Genomic DNA, 19,881 nt, shown 5'->3' with positions numbered 1-19,881 from the left:
TCCGCAACGGGAGAGGCCACAGCGGTGAGAGGCCCGTGTACCGCAAAAAAAAAAAAAAAAAAAAAAAAAAAAAAAACTCTGTGCTTCCAATGCAGGGGGCGTGGGTTGGATTCCTGGTTGGGGAACCAAGATCCCACACGCTGCGGGGCGGGGCCAAAAACAAAACCAAAAACTAACAAAATCTTTTATTATGCAGTTCTCTTTTTGCTCAAAGTTACATAACACATTTAAAAAATTTCACATTCCACGCCCCGCCTCCTTCCGACAACTGCAATAAAAACAAAATCCGACCGTCTTCTTCAGTCTCTCCTCTAAACCTGACATTTTCTGTCTCCCATACCATCCCAGTATAGAATTCACCCGGGAAATAATGCATGAACAGAGAGCCTGATTTGCTTGTTTATTTATAGTCCATGCAGTCGAATTCCGTTCAACGAGATCCAGCTGCCCTCTCGGGCAACCGGTTAGGCGGTTCAGGGACAGGGTAGAGCCTGGCCAGCGGAAGCCACACCCATCCGCTGCTCTCCCGGGCAAGGGCGGTCGCCACCACCAGTCCCGAGCCCTGGGCAGCGCCCGGAAGTGCGGTCCGCCGGGGGCGGGGAACGGTGACCCAACGCGGAGCCCGGGGCGGCGGCCAATCGGAAGCTAGCATTCCAGCGTAAAGGGCGGAAGAGAAGAGGTCTACTTCCGGACGCGGCTGCCGCCGCCGCCGCCGCCGCTGTAGCCGCCATCTGTCATCTCAGCTCCGGCACCAGCACCCCGTCGCCCCTACCCCGCTGCCTGTCTCCTCGGCAGAGGCTGCTTCCCGGTCCTGCCACCTCTCTGCTCTGTTCTCGTCGCTAACTTCTTCCCCCACATGGATCTGGTCGGAGTGGCATCCCCTGAGCCCGGGCCGGCAGCGGCCTGGGCACACAGCAAGGTGAGTGGCGGTCGGGCCTGACGTACCTGCCACAGTCGCCTGGGCTGGTCCTCTCGGAGGGCCCGGAGAGGGTGGCAGGCGCCGAAGCGGCTCCGCAGGCGATTCGGGAAGTTCTGGGCGGGACCCAGACCACCTCGGAACGGGGGACGGGCGGCGAGGCTGCGGGGCTCGGGGTGGGAGAGGCAGGGAAGGGGCACAGGCTACCAAAGTCCACCCTGGGCGGTTTGGAGTCTCTGTCTAGTTCTACACCTTGCTTTCTGAACCTCTGTAACAAATATTTGGGCAGGACTCGCTTAAAGGTGCTGACATTTGACGGAAAACAAGCACGAACTTGTTTTTCACCGGCCACATGAATCAGTCCAGTTATACACAGAAAGCCCGACAGAAAGGTGGTTTAGGAAGCTGTTTCCTTAACTTGGCAAGCGTGGTTATCCTACTTGGGCAGTTTCTTGTTTTTGAAGTAGTAAAAGATAAATCCTAGGCGCACCCTCCCTCGGCTCCAGGCTAATTCTCAAGTGTTTACATACTGTTGAGACGGTTATGAAATTCTCATTTACCTGGGTTTTAACGTTTAAGCTTTTCCCTGTAATGGCCAACTAAAATGTTTATTTCACATTTGGTTTCTGGTTTCAGGCTGCTTCTTTTCATGATACTTTCATTAGAAGGTTGAAAAGATTCTTTTGCTACTTTATGGAGGGTTTTACTTGAAAGCAAAAGTGGGTCAATTGCGATTTTGTGTTCCTCAAATTAAGGTTGTGAAGGTTTTTTAACTTCATAATGGTTCTTTTTTGATTTAATGGACATATAACAACATATTTAAGGTGTACAGCATAATGATTCGTTATGTGTATTTATTGCAAAATGCTCACCACAATAAGTCTAGTTAACATACAGGATTACAATTTTTTTTCTTGTGATGAGAACTTTTAAGGTTTACTGTCTTAACAACTTTCAGATATATAGTACAGGATTATTAACTATAGTCACCATGCTGTGCATGACATCTCATGCCTTATTTATTTTGCAGCTGGAAGTTTCTACCTTTTGACCACCTTTACCCATTTCATGCACTTCTTTACATGCTGACACAGAACATTTGTTCCATATAAAGGGTCACTCATGACTCTTACTAGATCTTCAGACTAGGTCTTAACAGAAAGTGGGGGAAATAAGTAGCTTTTAGGTAAAGCTTTTAGGTAAATTTTTATAAAAGTTCTCATACAACCGTAGAGAGAATCAAATATTCCATTGGCAAATGTGGTTACATCTATGTGTTACTTTGCGTATTTTTTTCTATCAAGGCTTTGTTTACAAGGCCAAGATCAGTAGACATAAAAGGATGAAATCAGTAGAGAGATACTAGTAAATATATACTTTACGTGTTAAATTCCTCCAGGTAAGCATCTGTAAAGCTTGTAAAAATGTCAGATGAAACAAACGTTGCTTAGAATACCTAACCTCAGAACAAACTTACAAAACGAATTCAGTAATAAAATATTTGATATCAGTCATATTTTCATTTAGGTGTACATCATCAGAACTATAAAATTTCATTTTCACTGTTCAACAAAAAATCATCTTGGGGTTTATTGATGTTCTGTTGAGAAGACAGCATTTTCATAGGCAAAACAAATAGAAAGATGCTACAAGTATTAATCATTTCCTTCTCTAACCTCTTGAAAGGCTGAAGTGATTATAGAAGCCTTTGTGGAGGAGGTAGAGGTTTGAGGAAAGTCTTGGAAAATGGAAAGAATATTAAAGGCTGGCAGTTCTCGAAACTTTTGCATCAGGACTTCTTTACACTCTTAAAAAACATTGAGGACTCCAAGAATTTTTGTTTATATTGGTTATATCTATTGATATTTGTCATACCAGAAATTAAAACTGAGATACTGAAAAAAATGTTTAAGTGATTATGTTAATATAAATAACATTTTTATATTTAAAAAAACTATTTTCCAAAACAAAAAATTAGTGAAGAGTAGTATTGTTTCGTATTTTTGTAAATCTCTTTAATGTCTGACTTAATAGAAAACAGCTGGATTCTCATAGCTCCTTTTTTCGTCAATCTGTTGCGATATGTGTTAGTTGAAGTATATGATGAAAGTCTATCCTAACAAATATGTAGATTATAGCAGGCATAATTGAAGATGGGTAATAAGAGCACGGTAGACGCACTAAGAACAAACTGAGTTAATCTCTAAAAATGCATATTTAAAAAAATATTGAAGTGTAGTTGATTTACAATTGTTGTGTTTAATTTCAGCTGTACAGCACAGTGACTTAGTTACACATATACATACTTTTTTAAAAAATTTTATTTATTTTATTATTTTTGGCTGTGTTGGGTCCTCGTTGCTGCGCGCGGGCTTTCTCTAGTTGTGGCGAGCGGGGGCTACTCTTCGTTGCGGTGCATGGGCTTCTCATTGCGGTGGCTTCTCTTGTTGCAGAGCACGGGCTCTAGGCGTGCGGGCTTCAGTAGTTGTGGTGCACGGGCTCAGTAGTTGTGGCTCATAGACTCTAGAGCGCAGGCTCAGTAGTTGTGGTGCACGGGCTTAGTTGCTCCGCAGCATGTGGGATCTTCCTGGACCAGGGCTCGAACCCATGTTCCCTGCATTGGCAGGTGGATTCCTAACCACTGTGCCACCAGGGAAGCCCAACATACATTCTTTTTTATATTCTTTTCCTTTATGGTTTATCACAGGCTATTGAATATAATTCCCTCTGCTATACACAGTGGGACCTTGTTGTTTATCCATCCTACATATAATAGTTTAAAATGCACATTTATATCCTCAGCCTACTTACTACCTTTGAAAATTTTAGAAAACATAAGAATACACATGCACACATTCTAGTAGCCACCAGAGTGCTGCCATCATATCTGATACAGACTCTGGAAAACCTCACTCCACACTCTTGAGAGAATGAGAATGGGAAAGACAAAAACTATCTTAGAACTATTATGAGAATAATTTTGACCTCTTAGACACCCTGAAAGGGACTTGGGGTCCCCAGTTACAAAATCCCAAACTGCTGTTATGAACAAAGAATTTTAGGGAGTATTCCAAGCAGGGAGAATTGACAAACTGTAGGCAAAAGTGAGGAAGTATGTAGCTCTGTTGGAAAGAGCTGTAACAAATGGATTAGTGGTACTCCTCAAAACTGTCAAGGTCGCGGGCTTCCCTGGTGGTGCAGTGGTTGGGAGTCCGCCTGCCGATGCAGGGAACACGGGTTCGTGCCCCGGTCCGGGAGGATCCCACGTGCCGCGGAGCGGCTGGGCCCGTGGGCCATGGCCGCTGGGCCTGCGCGTCCGGAGCCTGTGCTCCGCAACGGGAGAGGCCGCAGCGGTGAGAGGCCCGCATACTGCAAAAGAAACCAAAACAAAACCCAAAGACAAAAAACAAAACAAAACAAAACAAAAAACTGTCAAGGTCGCCAAAAACAAAGTCTGAGAAACTCAGAGCCAAGAGGAGCCTAAGGAGACATGATAGCTAAATGTTATATGGTATCCTGGAAGGTATCCTGGAATAGAAGAGGGACGTTAGGGGAAAAGTAAGGAAGTCTGAATGAAGTATGCACTTTAGTTAATAATAATGATTTGGTTCATTAATTGTGACAAATGTACAGTATTTATATGGGGAAGCTGGGTATGGGGTATCTGGGGACTCTCGACACAATCTTTGTGATTTTTCTGTAAATCTAAAAATACTCTAAAATTGAAAGTTTAAAAAAAAAAAAGATTAGTGTTGTTGTACAGACCCAGATCACGTTTTGCAGAGATCCTTGTTTTGAGAAGTAAAATTACCCACTTAAATATTGTGCCTAGATTATGTCTTCTACCTGCATGCATGAGCAGAAAAGGGACCTTTCTGTGGGGTTATGGTTCTGTTGACTTGCTTCAAGTTGAGGACTGAATTTTTTTTATTATGTGCCTCCTTCATGTTTGCTTTTTTTTTTTTCAGTTTACTTGATCGTTTCCCCATAGTTGTGTGCAGTAAAACGTTAAAAAAAAAAGTGGGATGGGCAGCTGGGGATGCATCTTTAGGAGTGGAAGGAAGGGGGAATGATTCCCCACTAGTCTGCAGCCAGCCAGATGTGGGAGAATGGTGGTTGTGATGACCCCAAGTTGCTGAGTTTAGTGGTGGCAGTTTCCCAGAGGAGAGAAAAACAAGATTGGTGAGGGGTCTTCAGCAAACCGGAATCAGGGAGCTAGTGATGGGCTTGATAGATGTCATTTAAAGCAGAATAACTAATTGGAAAGGATTGTGTGGAGTTTCCCATCAGATCTTGATGCAGTGGGAAGTTTATGCTGGTGAAGGGAGTAGTGGGAAAGGACGTTGGATTGCTGGGATAGAGCAAGATGATGAAGGGCCTTTTACTCTTATCTCCTTAGATTTATTATTATTTGAACATTTGACAGAGTTTCTCTGTTCACAAGGAGTGTTTGACTTACTGAAGAGTTGCAAGATGACGACACAGGATTCCCCTCCATACACCCACTGGTGCCCATTTGTGGGAGGAGCCCCCAGTGCCTTTTCTAAGCCCCCCTCAGGGTGGTGAACCGCTTGTGCCTGTGGAGGACTGTCCCTGCCCAGCAGCTCTCCCTCCAGCCCAGAACATTTTATGGAGGGATTTTGGCTACTGGTTTGAAGAGTTTGGATTTGATTTCAAAGTATAGAAGTTGGCACACTTTCGGAAGTCTTTACTTATTTATCCCACGCAAGGAAATTGTCTCAGTGTGAGGTTGCCCAGCTGAGCCGGTCAGCAGAGGTGCAGGGAAGTACAGCTCTAGAGTCTGAGGCTCCGAGGGGCAAGGTCAGTAGGAGTGGGCAGTTAGGGTGTCTTGGTACTCTCTTGGTCTCTGCATGTTTCCCTTTCTGATTCAGTCTATCTTGGGGGTAGGTAAATCTCTGCCACAAAATAACACAGTTGCTGCCTCTCATTTTTGCCTCTCCGAGAGATTTTCCGCTGGTGTTTTAACACCTTAGAATTGATTGACTGCTGGCAAGAGAGTAGAAGCATCAGAAGTGGGTGGGCAGGGACCCCTGGTGGTCCAGTGGTTAAGACTCTGAGCTTCCACTGCAGGGGGCACGTATTCCATCCCAGATCGGGGAACTAAGATCCCATATGCCAGGTGGCACGGCCAAAAACAAAACAAAAGAAATGGGTGAGCAAAGCAGCTGACTGCAAGGTGGAGAGAAGGACTTTACATTTGGAGGGGTGTAGAAAGGCACCAGACCTCTACCGCCTAGGCACAGCCTGGCAGTTCCATGAGATATCTCCAGGTTTCCTTTTGGCACATCTTGTTCAGTAAATACTTGAATGCCTCCTTATGTCTGAAGCTGTACACTGGACTCTGAGAATGAGAAGACCTTGCCCTTCAAGGGGCTCTTGCTGTGTTGTGGCTGATGCATTTAACTATCTAATACTGATATGGGAAGATAAAGGAAAGGATCTAATTTTGTCTGATAAAACTGAGATAACCCTATGGAAGAGCTGACACTTAATTGGGTGAAATAGAGAAGGAAGAAAAACCTTTGAGAAAGAAGGGGTTGTGTGAGGGGTGAAAGGCGTGGAAGGGTGAAACTATGCCGTATTTAGCATTTAATTAGTGTTGCCAGAGTCTAGGATAGGTGAGAGTCAAGACTGGAAGGATAAATTAGGCAAGCTGTGAAGGGCATTCCTTACTGAGAAATTTGGATTTTAGACTGCAGGCAGTACAGCAGTTTGCTTCTCCCATCCCAGGACAAGGTGTTTAGGGAAGCAGTATAGCAAAACACTCTTAAGCCCTACTGCCTTGGTTCAAATCTCAGCACTTCCATCAACAGTGTTATCTTGGGTTAAAAAACTTTTCTGTGTCTCAGTTTCTGCATCTATAAAATGGGGATGATATTGCAACTACTCCAGTGTGTCGCTTAATCTATGTAAGTTAGGTGTATTTAGCCAATATAGAGAGTATCCCCGTGGTGCCTGTTATGCTACTGTTAGTCGTTGCAAAATGTGATAGTTCTGAGCTAGAGAATACAGTTATTTGCCTTTTGGAGCCTGGACTTTGATCAGACCAAGCATTTCTTGGTAAGAGGCAGCATTTTATCTTCTACCTAGAAGATGCAGAAGCAAGTCAGGAGAGTCATGTGGCCAAAAGATTAGCTATATTCTCCAGATTACAGAGAGCGTCAAGATTACAGACCTCAAAATCCTCACCAGGAGAGTGCTCAGTTGCTGACAAGATCTGAGTCAGTGGAAGTCATACCACACCATGAGGAAACCTTCCTGTTGTTTCCAGGCCTGGCCTTATACAAGGCCAGAACAGTTCTGCAATAGGCTAGTATAGGTGGGGGCTGGGGGCATCTCACCAGTCTCAGGGTGAGACTAGATAAAACTTGATTCTGATTCACTTAGGCATAAATATAATGATCATTTATCACCCTTATGTGCTTCACCCTAACAGTTTGAACCAAATAAATCCCTAAACCTCAACGTTATGGAACTTGAGCAAGGGTAAGTTGCCCAGTTATCCCTGGGAGTCACTCCAGCAGGCCGTTGGACCAACTAGAGGGCCTGTACTGGCTAGACTTGATTAAACAAATTTGTGGCCAAAACACTTACCATTATATGCTATATTCTAAATTAGACTCTCAGTAATAGTTAAGCAATGAGTTTGGATTTTATCCTAAAGGCAGTGGGAGACATTAAAACAATAAAGAACTTTAAGTAAGGAACTGAACCAATCAGATCTGCGTTTTAGAAAAACCATTACGCTGTGGTGTGGAGAATGGAAGCAAGCAGAAAGATGAGTTAGGAGGCTCTTACAGTAGCCCAGTGATGGGAGGATGATACCGGAAAGGGGATAGAGAGCTGGGCAGCTTCAAGAGATACTTAGACATCTTATTCAGTATTAACGGTCTTAATCACTAGACTATCAAATGGAATCATTTGCTGCTGCTAAGTAAAGCCTGCCCCCCTCAAAAATTAGGAATTGTGAAGTAAACCTACGGTTTGTACGTATTTCAAGAGGGCTGAGATAGTGATGCCATCGAGGAGGGCTGAGTGGCTGGCTGCTCTAGAAGAGTCTCACAGAGTATTACTTTGCTCTAGTAGTATTGTTTCAAGAATCTATTTCTCAGCTTCCAAAGTTCAGAAATATAGGATTCATTGTTTGTTATTGCTGTTTTTATTTTCGCATATTCCAAGGTGTCTTGAAAGGGTCTGCCACACACTTTTTACATGTAGAAGACTTACTGCTTAAATTAGAAGGAAGTGTAACTTCTAAGTGGGCTTTGAATTGTGGTAGTTGGTATATAGCCTGTTCCTGTAAGAGGATCTACCCAGAAGCCAAACTATAAGCAAAAGGTTGCTTGGTGAGCATGGAATCAGAACAAGGGGCATTACATGAACTCATTGGCTAGTTGGTGATGCTAGAGTAGCCTGTGCTTCCCCTCAACTGTAAGGACATACCCACCAAGCAGGCTGGAGAGTGCTTTTGGCTGTCGTAGTTTAGGTTTATCTTTGATTAGATTTGAGCTGGGATATATTTTTCCTTTTAAGATGATTTCTGCAAAAAAGGTAAGCATTCCTTTTGAGTTGATTTAGATAGTCTAATTCTCAAAAGATAACCTTATTTCCAAGTTTGGAAAGTACTTTAAGTTCATAATTATGAATAGAATTGCCTTTTTTTTTTATAGTGTCCATGGGCTACCCCTCAAAATACAATATCTTGTTCTTTGTCTGATGTAATGAGTGAACAGTTGGCTAAAGAATTGCAGCTGGAAGAAGAAGCTGCCGCTTTTCCGGAAGTTGTGTGAGTAAAATTCATAGAGACTCTATTTTATCTAGCAGCTTGTTATAAGTCTTAGGATTTGATTAGTGATTGTCATGACAAATGATTCAGAAATACATTTAGAAAAGCAGTGCAATAGAAAGAGCACTGTTTTGGGAGTTCACTGATACATGGGTTTTGGTCCTAATTTTGTTACTAGTGTTCAGTATTATCTTGGGCAAACCACTCTGTTTCTCTGGGTTTTAGTCATTGCAACAGTTGAACTCTATTATCAAATAGATTAAAAAATAATGAAGTAGGGTACAGTTTTGATCAAATGTTTGTTGTTTATCTTTTCATATATATGTTATCTCTCCTTTGATCAGAATACAGAACAAATGAATTTTGGGTCTGTTTGGTTTTTATTATAGGCCCTTTAGCTTTCTCTTGAAGCTCTCCTAATCCTAGTTGGTGCTTTCACAGGTGCCTGCTATTGGTCAGAGGGCAGCTGGGCAGGAGAGGGTGAAGGGTTTGGTAAAGTTCTTTTCCATTGTTTCTTCAATACAGTTAACACTGAAAAGGCACATCTCACCCATAACTGGTAGCGTCTCTTTACACAAGCACATTATATTAGTCTATACTGCCTTATTTTGAATAGCGTTGCTGAAGGACCATTTATTACTGGAGAAAACATTGACACTTCCAGCGACCTAATGCTGGCTCAGATGCTACAGATGGAATTTGACAGAGAATATGATGCACAGCTTAGGCGTGAAGAAAAAAAATTCAATGGAGATAGCAAAGGTACTATGACCTTATTGTGTCAACTCCATCGGGTGGTAGAAAATGCTTGCAATGTGCCCCTAAATAAATCTTCAACCATTTTTGCCTTTTAAGTTTCCATTTCCTTTGAAAATTATCGAAAAGTACATCCTTATGAAGACAGTGATAGCTCTGAAGATGAGGTTGACTGGCAGGATACTCGTGATGATCCCTACAGACCAGGTATCAGTGCTTTTATTTTCTGGGGGCATAGAATGGGGATGTAGGAAGACTAAGTATTTTATATTTGTCTTTGAATCTCATTTGGTAATTTACTATTAGATTCAAATATCTTTTTCAGATAATAGTGAATGCAGCAATTTAGTCTTTGCTATTTTTACATACTTGGCTTGTCTTAATCGCCTTTAGCAAAACCAGTTCCTACTCCCAAAAAGGGTTTTATTGGAAAAGGAAAAGACATTACCACCAAACATGATGAAGTAGTATGTGGGAGAAAGAATACAGCCAGAATGGAAAATGTAAGTTACAGAAGTATTACTCTGAATCAAAAGTTTTATTAGAATAAGTTAAAAACATAGCATTCTAAATACAATATCTTTAAATTTCTAAAAATATCCTTCCTCCTTTCTAAGGATATTTTAGATGACAGTATAGCAACACCGTGGGAACTGAGCCACTAATGAGAATATAATGTACCTCAGAATAAAATCCTACATCAATATTAAGAAAACTAGTTTGATTTACATTGATTCTAAAATTAAGAAATGGTTCTTCTGAAAGTAACATTTATTTTTCAGCATCTTATTTTCCATAAAATACCTGAGAAACAGATAACAATGGTGATTGGGGGTTAAGAATGGGAGATAAATATACTTTCTACTGTATACCCTGTTATAATTTTTGAATTTTTTATCTTGTGCCTGAACTACCCCTGCAAAATCAGAAACACAATGTAATTTTTAAAAAATAGGAGAGGGCTTCCCTGGTGGCACAGTGGTTGAGAGTCCGCCTGCCGATGCAGGGGACACGGGTTCGTGCCTGGGTCCGGGAAGATCCCACATGCCGCGGAGCGGCTGGGCCCGTGAGCCATCGCCACTGAGCCTGAGCGTCCGGAGCGTGTGCTCCGCAACGGGAGAGGCCACGACAGTGAGGGGCCCGCGTACCGCAAAAAAAAAAAAGGAGAAAAAGAAAAATGGCGTTTTTTTCCTCCTTCGTAATTATCGCGGTTAATATAAAACATTTAGGCTTTAGAATACAAATACTTGTTAAGTAAACATATTCTAGAAATAATCCAGATCTGACTCTAGAACAACCCTGTCCAGTAGTACCTTCTGTGATAATAGAAATGTTCTGTGTCAGTGCTGTCTAATATGGCAGCCATATTCGACAATTGAGCACTTGAAATTTGGGTGGTACAACTGAGGAACTGAATTTTTAATTTTATTTTAATCAATTTAAATTTAAATATCCACATGTAGCTAGTGGCTTCCGTATTGGACATAATTGTCATGGTGTGGGCATAGCTTGTGATTTTAACCCACTCTTCAAAAATAATTGACTATGAAAAAATTTTTTTTTTTTGGTAAGATTTGGTATGATTTCAAAATATAATGTATCTTTGTCTGATGTAAAAGCATAAGGTATTTTAGCATATGTTCAAAGCATATGCTAAAATACCTTAGTTTTTAGATGTGTTTGGATGTTTTCTATGCATATAATAAACCTTCCCGGGGCTTCCCTGGTAGCGCAGTGGTTGAGAGTCCGCCTGCCGATGCAGGGGACACGGGTTCGTGCCCCGGTCTGGGAAGATCCCACATACCGCGGAGCCACTGGGCCCGTGAGCCATGGCCGCTGAGCCTGCGCATCCGGAGCCTGTGCTCCGCAACGGGAGAGGCCACAGCAGTGAGAGGCCCGCGTACTGCAAAAAAAAAAAACATAAAAAATAAAAATAAACCTTCCCTTCCTTTGGGATACAGTTTCTTAAAAAGCCTTGTTTCCCTTTCTGTTGGGCTTACCAGTGAGTTATTTTGCTTTTTCCTCTGTAATACCTGTGGGTTCTGCTTTCATAGCATTATCATCTACTGAGTAGAAAACCCAATCCATGTAAAACTGATTTTCTCATTGTTTTTTGTTTTCACTTCCCCATTTTAAAGTACTCAGATGCTAATTTTTCTTCTTCTTTTTGGCAGTTTGCACCTGGGTTTCAGGTAGGAGATGGAATTGGAATGGATTTAAAACTATCAAACCATGTTTTCAATGCTTTAAAACAACATGCCTACTCAGAAGAACGTCGAAGTGCCCGCCTCCATGAGAAAAAGGAGCATTCTACTGCAGTAAGTATTCTTAATGTTTTTGTTTCTGTTTTTTTAGTGGAAAGATTCATATTAGAAAACTTCATGTTCAGGGAAAAAACAAGATAAAACTTCATGTTTGATGTTTTTTTCATGAGATTGACTTTTCAAATCAAAGATGTAAATAAAACCCAAGTAGCTTTGCCATTTGACTTTTCAGATTTCATGTAGTGGTTATTAATCACTTATTCAAAACTAACATTTCAGTGGTCATAATTAATTTGGACTGTGTAGTTTACATTGCATATGAAAAGTTGTTTCCTGTCATGACATATTTATAATAACTTAATAGTCTACAATGTTTTACCTTAACAAAGATAGTGTATAATATCTGAGAATAATTTTTAAAACTTTAGAAAAACAAACTAATGGTAAGTACATTAGGAGAGCTATTTAAACTTTGGAGATAAAATTTTGACTAAACTAGAGTCTGATTTTTAATGGTTCTTTTAGATATTCACTTTCAAAGACATTAGAGTTACAGAAATGAATTGTATCTCGACAGCACTCTTTTAAGAGCCTGTTGTATATACACCTAGGTAAATTAATAATAAAGGTTAAAAAAAGTATATATTTTGAATGTTAGATACTAGAAATGGCTCAGAAAATGTTTTGTGATTACCAGTTATTTTCACTTACAGTGCTTTATCTTTTGTAGGAAAAAGCAGTTGATCCGAAGACACGTTTACTTCTGTATAAAATGGTCAACTGTGGAATGTTGGAGACAATCACTGGCTGTATTAGTACAGGAAAGGAATCTGTTGTCTTTCATGCATACGGAGGGAGGTAAATGAGCAAAATACAATACCATCATATCAACAAAAGCTTAGCCCCTTCTCCCTGATATTAATGGATTTATACAAAATCAAAGTTCATTCTGCATGGCAAACAGTTATTTTTAAAGTGTTATTGTAGGAGGTCTCAGCAATATAGGGATGTGTAAAGAAAAACACAACCAGGGGAGTTCCCTGGTGGTCTAGTGGTTAGTATTCAGCTCTTTCATTGCTGTGGCCCAGGTTCAATCCTTGGTCAGGGATCTGAGATCCTGCAAGCTGTGCAGTGCAGCCAAAAAAAAAAACAAAACCACAATCATCCCAATTCTGCCATCCAGAGATAACCATTAATAATTTTGTTGTAGACTCCTCCAGTCTTTTTTCTGTGAATATATTATTTTTCACATTATTGTAATTATACCATAACATACAGGCAGCTGTAAGTGGCATAGCAAAATCTGAACCTGAGTTTGACTCAAAACCCACGTCTTTCCACTGTGGAACCCTTTGGTACCAGGTTGGGAGGGCCATACTTAGATCAGTTACCAATTCCTACCCTTTTAATAATGCTTTCATTATTTAAAGAAATGTCTTTAAAGATCATATGCCATTTTAGAGCTTACCCATTTTACTTTTGTTATGAGGGTTTAGTTGAGTAAAGGATGGTATGAGGAAGAGAAAAAATTTTAAACGTAGATGTTGTTGAGAGAACGTGCTTAAGCCAGGAATATGAAGTCATCTGGTTACTTAGCTTTGAAGTCTTACTAGTTCAGCAAGGCTTACTATCTCAGCTATTCCTTTACCTGAACATTATTTATAAACAAAAATGTTAAAATAGATTACAGATTATTCTAGTTTTTTTTAGGTTTAGAAGGTATTTATTTTATACTTAAGGGGATTCAAACAATTATTGGTCAAGTCCTTGTCTTTGTTTTTCTTAATTATTTAACTAGTCTCCCTTTCTAAATGAGACATATACATATAATCATGTATTGAATTATACTAAGTTCCGAAATGAAAGGGATAAAATGAATTTTAGGATAAAATGGCTCAACATTTTTCAAGCAACGTGATATGGAGCAATTTACTAAATGTCATTTAAAAACTGACCCTTACCTCATAGGATTTTGTTGGGGGTAAATGAAATCATGTTTTATAATAACTGGTATATATTAATTTTAGTAAACATTTATTTTTTTCTGGCTTTAAGCTCTGTTGCCCTCTTTCCAAATTTCAGTTGAGCGTTCCCTGAGACCAGGCAAACATAACTTAATTGCACAAATTATTTTAAAATGAAAGATTACTCATGGTAGAAATTAAACTGTACAGAAAGGATTAAAATGAAGGTAGCCTTCATCTTACCAGCTGTCGCCCCACAGGTTTTTCCTCTAAGGGCAACCACTATTAATAGTTTTTAGTCTAGCCTTCCAGAAATTTTTATGCATGTATTTCTTATTTTGTTTGTACAAAAGAAATTATATTCTGCATTCAGCATCTTCATTTTTCAGTTAATATATCTTATATCCTTTTATATTGCTGGTTTATATCATACCAGTTTTATAGTAGAACATTCTACTTTGTGAATATATAGGAATATCTTTGTACATATACTTTGGTGTGTTTTTGCAAATAAATCCTTAAGCTAAATTCCTAACATTTGAAATTTCTGGGGCAGAGACTACATGCATTTTTTTCCCCTTTCTGTTAAATAGTATAAGGTCTTATTGAATGGAGAGTATCAGATTTTGCTCACTGTTTGGGCCTCTGAGCTGGCTATTGTAGCAAGCAATGTTTCTTGATTTCTTTTATTTATTAAAAATTAAAGAAAAATTTTTTTCTTGTATGTCACACCAAAGACCAGAAATCTCAAATTTGTGTTTACATTTTAATGGTAGGGCAGTTGCAGTTTTCTCTACGAGCTAGTCACATCCTCAGGTTGCATATATTCTGAATGTCAGTAGGTATTACCAAATTGCCCTATGAGAAAGTTAACCAGTTTATGCTACCACCAGCAGTATGAGCCTGTTTCCCTCATCCTCATCAGTGCCTAGTCTTATCAAACAATACTTTTTTTGTCAGTGTGAAAGATGAAAAGTACCTTTTTAATATTTTGGTGTGCATTTATTTAATTATGGTTAAGTTTTTTTTTTTTTTGAGTGTATTGGCCTCTTAAGTTTCTTTTTCTTGTCAATTGCCTTGTTTAGCCTTTTCCATTTTCTGTTTTACTTAATGATGCTTTGATATAATGAATGAGCTCCCTTTCCTTCTGGTGGAATTGGTATTGTAATCTGTACTTTGGCATTTGTAAATTAGCAAAGCTAGAGAGCATTCGGCTTTCAGCAACTGAGAGTAAATATTTTTTAAAGTGTATGTTAGTTTTCTCTGCTACATAACAAATTACCACAGATTTAGCAACTTAAAACAACACCTATTTATTATCTCATGGTTCCTGTTGATCAGAAGTTCGAGCAGGCACGGCTTAGCTGGGTTCTCTGCTCAGGCTCTCCCAGGGCTGCAATCTGCGTGTCAGCTGAGCTGCATTCCTTTCTGGACATGGGTTCCTATTCCCTTGCCACAGTTCAGTTCCCTGCAGCTGTAGGACAGAGGTCTCTACTTTTTGGTTGGCTGTCAGCCAGGGGCTGCTCTCAGCTCCTAGAGGCCCCTGCAGGTCCTGGTCATGTAGCCCTTTCATACAGCAGGTTACTTCTTCAAAACCAGCGGGAGACTCTCTCCCTTCAGTCTCCTGAGACTGAGTCTTAGACAATGGAATGTAATGCTGGGCACAACTATACCATCACCTTTGCCATATAATGTAAGCTATTCAAGGGAGTGGCTATCCCTCCCACACTCAAAGGGAGGGGCTTATACAGGGTTGTACACCAGGGGCTGGGATCTTGGGGGGCATTTTAAGTTCTGCCTGCCATAAAGCTCTTCTGGGTTCTGTCAGTCTCAGGTTGGCCAAGTAATCAACAGTTATTTGAATAGTAATATGTTCTAGATTTTTCAGGGAATAAGTGTATAACATGTTTTCTATTGTCAAAGAGCTTATGGTATAGCCAAGAGGAGAACGTTACAGTAAGAACCGTTATGGTCCATTAAAGATAATACATAATAGAGTACGCAGTTAGACAAGTGAGAACTCAGGATAGGAATAGAGAACAGAAGAAGATCATTGCCGGTCACATTCAAGGAAGAGGTCATGATGAAGTTGGATCTCAACCTGGATTTTAAAAATAGGTTAAAAAAAAAAAAAAAGACAACCCTCCCCACCCCCCAGTACTGAGTGCAAAAAGCTATTTGCAGAATATATACAGTATACCATCTGTTTAAATTTTTAGTTATACAGAATGTAACATACATGGTTTTTTTAAAATGTATGTTTGTGGATACTTACGTATGTGTGTGTATCTTTTTAAAAAGACTAGAAGGGTTACTATTCATGATTGTGATGGTCTCTAAAGAGTTGGAATGGGGACTGAAACTACCAGGGGTGGTAAATAATCAAAAGGAACTTCAGCTTTATCTGTAAAGTTTAATTCTTAAAAAAAAAAAAAAAAGTGGGGTGGGGGAGGGGTGCTGAAAATGGGAGGATTGAAATTTAGGCGATGAGACTTGTCAGTGAGGAAATTAGAAGGTATATATGTAGAGGTAATAAGATGTAAAATTGTGTAAGCAAACCAAAAATTGGTAAGGAGGACCTTAAAAGCTAGGCAGAGGGATGTGTAATTTAGTGAGAAACACAGAAGTTTTTTTAGTAAGAGAATGACGAGATTAATCTTACAAATTAGATTTTATCCTAGAGACCTTCCAAGTTAGAGATCTCCTAAGTGGTGTTTTTGGTTTTTTTTTGTGGTGCGCGGGCCTCTCACTGTTGTGGCCTCTCCCGTTGTGGAGCACAGGCTCCAGACACACAGGCCCAGCAGCCATGGCTCACGGGCCCAGCCGCTCCGCGGCATGTGGGATCTTCCTGGACCGGGGCATGAACCCGTGTCCCCTGCATCGGCAGGCGGACTCTCAACCACTGCGCCACCAGGGAAGCCCCAGTGGTGTTTTTGATAGGGCCTCATCTACCTACGGTTAAATTATTTCAGTGACAGGAAACTTACCATCTCAAAATCCAAAGACGTTTATTATAACATCTTTAAATTATTGGGAATTTCTTCCTTGTAAAGGATCTCTAGGCTGTCTCCCTGAAAATTGGTTCATTCATTCACCAAGTATTTGTGCAACTTCCGTGTTCCAGGCTCTTCTAGGTGCTGGGGCTACAGCAATGTATGGTACAAGGAAGGTCCCTGCTCTCACAGAATGTGCTTCCTCCCCACCCCTCCCTTCAGTCCCCTTCCAGGACTATCAGATATGTGCTACGCAAATAGATAAAATAGGGTGATGTCATAGTGACTGGTTGACTGCTTTTTATCTGTAGGACAGGGGAACCTCTGATGAAGGTTTCCAAGGTGAGGTGTGTTTCGAAGGTGAGAGTGGACAGTCTGTGCTGTTGGATTGGATGTGTGGTGTGAGAGGATAGATTCTTGGCTAGAGCAGCTGGGTGGTACCATTTACTGAGGTGAGAGACTGGGGATAGGCAGGTTTAGGGTACAGTTATCAGGAATTCTGTTTTGGGCACGATATGTTTGAGATGCCTTCTCAACATCCAACTGAAGTCAAGTAGGGATGAGATAAATGGGCCTGAACTTCTGGAGAAAGTCAAGACTAAGGATAGAAATGTAGCAGTTATCTGTATTTAGATGATATCTAAAGCCATGGAGCTGTCACACTTCTTAGGTAGAGAAGGCAGTTAGGAAGAGAGGGCGTTACTTAGAACCAGTTAGAGTTTGTACTGTAGCCTTCTGAGGCTACCTGGAGGAGGAGGAGTCTGCTGGGAAAATATGGTCCCAGAAGGAGGGGATTGGGAGTTTGAGTCAGATTCTGTGCTCTAGATATAGTTCCTTTCTTTTCCAGACTAACATCCCTTCAGAGGTTCAAAGGTAAATCTTGTCTCTCCTTCCACCTTCCCCCTTTTGTTCGCACTGCCACCACCATGGTTCAGACCCTCTCAGTGGCTCGCTGTTGTGGGACTGTTGAATTAGCATCCTAAGCATCGTCTAGACTCTTTTGCTCCCTTCCATTGAGTTTTGCCTCTGAACCATCCCGGGCAGACCATAGCCTATTTTAAAGTGTATAGGTCTTCATTGTTCCTCAAGTTTAATTCCATAGTCATTAAATGAAGATTATATTATGGGTTGTTGAAAACTGTTGAGAATTTATTTGAAAGTGTGTTTTATTAAAAAAGCTAAAACCTAGGGTTTTCTTAAGACCTCAAACTTGAAGGCTTAAAAAAAAACCAACCCAAGACTTGACATTCTCAGAGAAGGCAGATCCACTTTCATGTCATAAAATCTTTATTTTGAAATTGTTTTGTTATCTGGCGACTTGAACTGACTTAATGTTTGTTTCTTCCACTTAGCATGGAGGATGAAAAGGAAGATAGTAAAGTTATACCTACAGAATGTGCCATCAAGGTATTTAAAACAACCCTTAATGAGTTTAAGAATCGTGACAAATATATTAAAGATGATTTCAGGTTTAAAGATCGCTTCAGTAAACTAAATCCACGTAAGATCATCCGCATGTGGGCAGAAAAAGAAATGCACAATCTCACAAGGTAAAGAAAATCATCGTGCTAGAAGTCATCTTGGGTGATCACCTGTTTGTATTAGGCCTACCAGCCAGGCAAAAAACCCACACTTTCTTTCAAATTCATTTATAGAAAGTATGAAAGGCCTTGAAATTCTAGTGCTTAAGGAGAGTTTCTGTAAGAAAACATTTCCATGTATATAACCTGAATTCATACTTGTAGGATGAAAAATCCATTTTGTTTTTCTTTCCTCAGTAAAGTTTGAGGGAAATTAAGTCATTTTCAACTGCAGATATTTTGTCATATATCTAAACGCTATCTTTTCCAGTTTCCCGTTAGGCATATTACAAATAATGATTTCCTTTTTTGTTTCAGAACATGTTTATTCTATCTAATGTTTGTTCATTTGGTGAGGGCAGGGTTTTACCAGTCAAATTGCATTTTGCTTTAATTTATTAGACTTGTTTCTCAATTCTCTACGCAGAATTTATCAAGGAATTTGCTTTGTCAACCAAGAAATTAATAATCTTTCTTACATACAAACCTGCCCACATCTGAACCGTGAAAGCTTTTAATTTTAGTTTGTTTTTCCTAAAGATGTTTGCTTTCAAAAGTAATTATCTATATTTATTAGCTGCAAAAGTCTTCTACTTAGTAGGACTTCTAATTAGAATAATTTCCTAAGAGGTCTTGCTGTCCTCCGATCTCTTTTCTGGATTACTAAGATCTCATCACTGCCTTTCTTAAAATTTTTCAGCGGCTCCCATAGTCTTTGGTGTAAAGTTCAAAGTCATCTTGCGATGTGGAGCCTGCCTGTCTCTGTAGCCTAAACCCACATTGCCCTTCCTCCTACTCATGATCCAGCTGCGTTGATTTATACACACTCCCCGCATGGACTGTGCTCCTGGACTCCTCTGTGCATCTCCACAGCATCTCCCCACAGTTGGAACCTGGCTAATTCCTATTTGCCTGCTTCTTCCTTGATGCCTCCTACCCCCACCTCTGCCAGTGCATGTACCACATTGCGCTGTAATCATCTCCTCACTTGTCTGTTGTTTTCACCAGGCCGCAGGCTCCATGAGGGCAGAGGCTGTTCTTACTGCCTTTGCCTTCCAACATTCCCCAGATTACAACATAGTGCCCCCTCATTGCAGGACCTTGTTAGATATTTGTTGAATAAATGAAATTTCCTCTCCTTCTGATCTTTACATTCTTAATCATTTCTTTCTGTATAGAATGCAGAGAGCTGGAATTCCTTGTCCAACAGTTGTGCTACTAAAGAAACACATTTTGGTTATGTCTTTTATTGGCTATGATCAAGTTCCAGCCCCTAAATTGAAAGAAGTAAAGCTCAGCAGTGAAGAAATGAAAGAAGCCTACTATCAAACTCTTCATGTAAGTTGTGCCTTTCAGACCATTCACACACCAGCTTTAAACAATATTTCCTCTAAACTAAAAAAGAAATTCCTAAAATAGTACTATTTTAAGGTGATATAACGAGGACAAACTGAAGTTTGTGAAAGAATGTTAATATTGAAGAATTGTCTTTATATCAATATGCGTATGTCTTGAGTTGTTTTAGGAAAATCTTAGTGGAGAAAGTGAGGGCTCAGTTGTTAGCATTAATGACATAGAAGCCAGAAGCTATTATTGACAAA

At 40.2% G+C, this 19,881-nt stretch overlaps 1 protein-coding gene across 3 annotated transcripts in view; it reads left to right on the top strand.

Annotated features, from left to right (window-relative positions):
* Positions 1-698: 698 nt before the first annotated feature.
* The window catches only part of RIOK3 (RIO kinase 3), a 35,762-nt gene continuing 16,579 nt past the window's right edge, over positions 699-19,881 (top strand). For all 3 annotated transcript variants that reach the window (XR_009544316.1, XR_009544315.1, XM_060170207.1), the window contains exons 1-9: positions 699-919; positions 8,608-8,723; positions 9,340-9,485; positions 9,579-9,686; positions 9,873-9,982; positions 11,654-11,797; positions 12,474-12,601; positions 18,053-18,250; positions 19,459-19,618. Coding sequence is in view for 1 of the 3 variants with exons in the window: in XM_060170207.1 (XP_060026190.1) it covers positions 857-919; positions 8,608-8,723; positions 9,340-9,485; positions 9,579-9,686; positions 9,873-9,982; positions 11,654-11,797; positions 12,474-12,601; positions 18,053-18,250; positions 19,459-19,618 (1,173 nt within the window). In the remaining 2 variants the exon portion in view is untranslated. The remainder of the gene's footprint in view (positions 920-8,607; positions 8,724-9,339; positions 9,486-9,578; positions 9,687-9,872; positions 9,983-11,653; positions 11,798-12,473; positions 12,602-18,052; positions 18,251-19,458; positions 19,619-19,881) is intronic.

The sequence above is a fragment of the Lagenorhynchus albirostris genome, chromosome 14 (assembly GCF_949774975.1).
Source record: "Lagenorhynchus albirostris chromosome 14, mLagAlb1.1, whole genome shotgun sequence".
Lineage (NCBI taxonomy): Eukaryota > Metazoa > Chordata > Mammalia > Artiodactyla > Delphinidae > Lagenorhynchus > Lagenorhynchus albirostris.
Note: the sequence above shows the minus strand (reverse complement) of the source record. Positions and strands in the feature narration are given on the sequence as shown.